The sequence below is a fragment of the Anguilla anguilla genome, chromosome 5 (genome assembly GCF_013347855.1).
Source record: "Anguilla anguilla isolate fAngAng1 chromosome 5, fAngAng1.pri, whole genome shotgun sequence".
In the NCBI taxonomy this organism is placed as follows: Eukaryota; Metazoa; Chordata; class Actinopteri; order Anguilliformes; family Anguillidae; genus Anguilla; species Anguilla anguilla.
Genome location: NC_049205.1, coordinates 28,699,145 through 28,704,866, shown reverse-complemented (window position 1 = coordinate 28,704,866; position 5,722 = coordinate 28,699,145). Strand labels below are relative to the sequence as shown.

At 42.9% G+C, this 5,722-nt stretch overlaps 1 protein-coding gene across 1 annotated transcript; it reads left to right on the top strand.

Annotated features, from left to right (window-relative positions):
• The first annotated feature begins 2,904 nt into the window (after window positions 1–2,904).
• On the top strand, window positions 2,905–3,582 carry LOC118227083 (ejaculatory bulb-specific protein 1-like). The gene is made up of 2 exons (XM_035417207.1): window positions 2,905–3,050; window positions 3,177–3,582. Exons 1-2 carry the CDS (start codon window positions 3,040–3,042, stop codon window positions 3,523–3,525), a joined length of 360 nt encoding a protein of 119 aa, XP_035273098.1. The 5' UTR covers window positions 2,905–3,039; the 3' UTR covers window positions 3,526–3,582.
• Window positions 3,583–5,722: the final 2,140 nt, after the last annotated feature.

Below are 5,722 nucleotides of genomic sequence, written 5' to 3'. Positions count from 1 at the left end.
GACCACAAGTTCATAAAATCTAAGGGTAGATATGTAAAACTACTAAAGTCGATCTACAGTGGCCCAAAAAAATATTTGGACACTTAAGCCACGCTTAAAAATGTATGGATTTCATTGAATTAATTAACAAAATTTTAAACCAAGTGGCATTTATGTTAAAGACAGATACCTTAAGCACACCTTTCAAGCAAAACATTTCACAAAAAGATGTTTGTTAGGTTTTAAATTATAAAACAATAGATATACTGTTCCAAATTAGGACAAAAAAGTATTTGGACACTCAAACCTATACTGATTGTGAAACTTAGTGGAACATGTCCATGGTTAATTTGATGATGAACTACACCTGTGGTTTGAGCACCTGTGTGAAATTAAGGATAATTGACTCATTTACCCACTATAAATGATCTTGGAGCAGTTGTTTGAAAGTAATTGCAAAAATGGCTAAGAAAAGTGAAGTAAGTTCTGAGAAAAGGTCTAGCATCATTTGTTGGCGCAAAGAAGGCAACTCTATTCGACAGATCAGCAAAAAACTTAATCTCCCATCTTCCACAGTTGGGTATATTGTAAAAAAATTCAAAGATGAAGGACTTGTGAATGAGAACAGAAAGCGCAGAGGCAGACCCAGAAAGACCACCAGCAAATTGGACAGGATAATTGTTGGTAGCACCAATAAAAACAGGCGAGAAACAGCAGCAAGGATTGCCTCAGACATCAACAAGAATTACCAGATACAACTCAGTTCACAGACTATTCGAAACAGGATCAATGAGCATGGGTACAGAGGGCGAGTAATGCGGCGAAAACCATTCATTAGCCTAAAGAACAGGAAAGCCAGGGTAAAATTTGCAAAAGAACATGCGCACAAAGACGGCAGCTGTCTTATTTTCTGATGAGTCCAAATTTAACCTCCATGGAGCTGATGGCAGAGCATTTGTGTGGAGAAAGCCAGGAGAAGAATTCCAACCGGACTGCACTAAAGGTACTGTAAAGCATGGAGGTGGAAATGTGAAAGTCTGGGGCTGTTTTTCTTACAGTGGTGTTGGTGAGCTTGTGTGCATTGATGGAATCATGAACTCTGAAGTATACAGATGCATTTTGGATGCAAACTTACAGAAATCAGCAAAGGAATTATTCAAACGACAGAAGTGGCTCTTTCAGCAGGATAAAGATCCAAAACATACCAGCCGTCTGTTGAAAGAATACTTTGCCAAAAAGAAAATTTCAGTCTTAGAATGGCCGTCCCAGAGCCCTGACCTAAACCCTATAGAGCATCTATGGGATGCAATGGAGAAGAAAATGTCAGGCCGTCGATGCACTCGTGTGGATGAATTGAAAGCTTTGCTGGCTGAAACGTGGAGGAAACTTTCACCACAGCTGTTCATGAAACTAATTGATTCCATGCCCAGACGTTGTCAAGACGTTTTGTGAAGTAAAGGGTGGCAAACTAAATACTAAAACACTTAAACTGTGATCTTTATTGAAGGCATTATTGAGTGTCCAAATACTTTTTTGTCTTCATTTTCAGCAGTATATCTATTGTTTTATTGTTTAAAAGCCAACCAACATCTTTTTGTGAAATGTTTTGCTTGAAAAGTGTGCTTAAGGCATCTATCTTTAACATAAATGTTATTTGGTTTGACATTTTGTTATGTAATTCAATAAAATTCATAAATTTCTAAGCATGGCTTCAGTGTCCAAATACTTTTTGGGGACACTGTATGAAGCAAAAACTAAGCAGTGCACTCAGCGTCTCCAAATCTACCCAAAATATCTAAATTATGCATTGCTGTAAATCACAAAATATTCACGTATTTCACTACAAATCAACTGTTTTGACTCTAACTCACTGTTGCATCATTTTCAAGTGGGAATTGCAAGCTTTCCATCAGTAGGGGAGAACCGGGACGAAAGAAACACTTTTTAATTTTATCCCGTTTACTCGAAAGTTAATGAAGATAGAGATGCCATTATTCATGACAAACAACTTGTATGTGTCCTTCACTAATAGCAACTGGAATTTTGTTTCTAGCATAAACGACTTAGACATATATCAGCCGCAAACAGGATGAGTGCTATGTTTCTTTCGTCCCTGATACAGGGGATGGTAGAAACACTGAATCAGGTCTAAAGAAACAACTGACAAAAAGTGTGCATTAGTGGTCTTATCTCTGTGTTGTTGTTTTTTATTGCTCATTCCTTTCAGCAAGTGTACTGTTACCCACAATGTCACGTTAGTGTCGAGTCAATGAACAATGGTGCAAGTTTAAAATCCATGAAAATCAACCATGCGTCAAGCGCATAATGACGCATAAGCAATACAATTCTGCCTTTTGCAACATTAATCGGTCTGAAACGGATCATTTATTGGTGCTTAACTGTCGTAGAATTTGTTAATATCTGTTAACATGACTAATTTAAAATCATCCAATCAGGTGTGCAAAAGGAGAGATAATTGGTGTTTAATTTAAATCACCCAATCAGGTGCACAAAAGGAAAGAGACAAAAGTGTGTTCCAGTGGTCATTTTATTTTACAGAGCAACTGGCTCTTTCTTCCCCAATGATGGGGGAATTTAAAAAAAAGAAAATGGTCAATAGACTACAACACTGACGTCAAAATTTTTTTTGTAAACTGCACTGGATTAGCTACACGACAGGTGCCTTCACGGGTAAAAAGCAAAGGACCAAAACTAATTTGGGAGTGGAGAGAGAACATTTCGACAAACAGCAGGTAGGCTAATTACATGGCTATGATTATTCTGACAAATGTCTGTTCTGAATACCTCTAGTGAAGCCTCTTCCCCCAAAGACAACAAATAACAACAAATATTAAAATGAACATTTAGTTAACTTTAACTTATGCCTGGTTAAAAGTAAAAATAAAAATGTGATTCTTTGCAGATGTAGACCTCTTCCTGTGACGTGCACTCAAAGTGTGCCCACTCCTCACAGAACAGGCACTGAATCCAGGTTTCCCCAGGCAGAGATGAGTCAAAGTCCTCCCCACACACCATGCATTCCACATTGTTGCCTGATCCATGAGCTACAGGTAGGCCTGCTGGATTTCTATCCTTCTTCCCCTTTTTTCCCACTTTCTTCCACTGATTTGTGCATGCCCTTTACCAAGTTGCACTTGGCCTTCGGTGCTGATTTTTTTTTGTTTTTCCTCTTCTAGGGCACGCTTAACTGAGGTGTCCATGAGGATGGCAGTTGTTCTCCGCCTACCCCGAGTCCCCCCAATTCTTGGGCCGGCCTTGGGACAGAGTGGCAGAGGACAGAGTGACACAGGGCTGAAGCAGTCACCTGACGCCCCGGCACCTGACTGGACCGGAGCAGCTCCACCTGGCTCTCCTGGTGCCACTGGCCCCACCCCAGACTCCCCTGATGCTGCTGGCCCCACCCCAGGCTCCCCTGATGATGCTGGCTCCACCCCGGGCTCCCCTGATGATGCTGGTTACACCCCGGGCTCCCCTGATGATGCTGGCTCCCTGGTGACAGTGGGGGCAGGACAGTCTGTCACATAAGCTGGTGAGAAGTCCACCTCTGTGAAGACATTGAGGTTCAGCGGCCAGATGCCGGTGCACCGAAACCCGGACATGATATTTGCTGGGGTTGCAGCCGCTGGGAAAGCCGTCTTAACGATGCTGGGGATGTCGTAGATGGTGACGGCCTTCCCAGGGTGCATCTTCAGCCAGCAGTCCATGGTGCTGTTGATAGACCTTTTAAGCGGGCCATAGATGCTTCGGTCCAGGGGCTGAAGTTTGTGGCTGCACTGAGGGGGGAATGAGAGCAGGACAATCCCATTTGCCCTGCAGAATTCGATCCCTTGGAGAGAGAGGTGGGATGAATGGTTGTCCAGTAGTAGGAGTTGGGGGCCCTGTTGGGAGGCATTAGAATGTTTGGCAAAGTGGTGCAGGAACGCCACAAAATCCCCCTCCTGCATCCACCCACTGCCATTTGCAGTGCCCATGCAGCCTGGGGGACCATCCCGGACGAAATGATCAAAATATTTCTTCCGGGGGAAGATGAAGTGGGGTGGGGTACTGTTGCCGAGGGCGTTCACGGCCACTGCCAGCATTACCAATGTCCCCCTCTCGGCTGACGTCATGGCCCCCACCTGCTTTTTCCCTCTGGCTGCGACAATCCTTCCAATCCATACCGTCCCATGATTGAGTTAAGGTTTGTGAAAAATTGGGCCACGTTGGTTGGGTTGAAGCTGGTAGCCTGGGAAAAACTTGTGGCTTGAGGCCGGCGGACTGAGAGGCTGGGGTTCCGCTACATAAAGGAGCTGAACCAGTCCTTGCCAGCCATCTTTTTCACATGCCATGCTTCTGGGTGTGCCCAGTGGTATTGCTGGGCCAGCTGGTATGCAAACCAACGCACCTATAAAATATGAAATATGAACTTTTTTAATTACTTTTTAATCTATCAATTATTTTATTATTTAGAGGAGCACTCTCTTCCTCACCCATCTTTAAAGACCGAATCAGGATCAGCACCATGGAGCTGCCCTAATAGTGCAGCTCTGTAGGCCTAGTGCTGATCCAGAGTCAGTCTTTAAGGATGGGTGAGGTAAAGAGTTTTTCCTAATATACTGTATACAGTACTGTACAGTGTGACAGTTTTGCTTGCATATGCTATTAAAAATTATTTTGTGCTAAGAGAAGAATGTATCACATGCGAGTGAGTTGCGAGTGACTTGCGCTGGCATCAATCAGCAAAATAAACATTACTTTTTCTTGTCCTGAACAAGTACCCGGCCTCTATTGGAGCAATGCTTCATAGGAACTGTATTTTGAAGTGTCTACTATCCGCGACTGTCCGTGAGAATGCAACTACAAAAAAACTACATTTTCCATAATTTCCTGGTAAACAATCCCTCCTTACCGGACAATACGAGCTACACCAGCTAACAACAACATGAACAACAACCACAAGAAGATATTAAGAAGATATGAAACTATTCAGACATCAACGAAAATGAAAAGGTACTTTTCGGTGGTTAATCATTCATCAACCACCAGCCAGAATGATGACAACCGAGAAAAAAGACGTCACTTGGAGGAGTCATCTGTCACCACACCAGCATCTGACGCTGCTAACGCTGAGCCTTCAACAGTCACCTCTTTCTCATCAAATGGGGTAGTCTCCTCAGATACAAAAACGTATCGATTTAACCCGCAGTGGTTAAAACACTTCCCTTAGCTTGTTTACGATCAGGCCAAAAAAGCAATGTTTTGTACATATTGTATGGAGGCAGGTGAAAAGATGGCAGGGAAGACCCCCCTACATTACAGGGAATACCATATTTAAACGGGATAACGTTTCAAAGCATAGCATCTCAAAGTGACACATCGCATGTAGAGATGCTCACCTGGCCACAAGTCAGCCGAACCGCTTAGGAACAGTCCCCGCTGCTGTGAACAAACAACTCAACAGAAAGAACGAGGATATACTCAGAGAAATTAAAATTAAATGAACATCGCGTACTGTGTCGCAAAAGAAGAACGGTATAAATGACAATCCGACATATGACAATCATGTGCGTTGTGCTGAAATGATAGGGCAAACAGCGGACAACATGAAAAGTCAGCTGGCTGCTAAAGTGAAGGACGCAAATTACCTGACCATAATGATTGATGGAAGCACAGATATTTCTACAAAAGGGTGCAAGATAGTGTACGTTCGGCTCCTTGAAGACTGGAAACCAGTGAATAAACT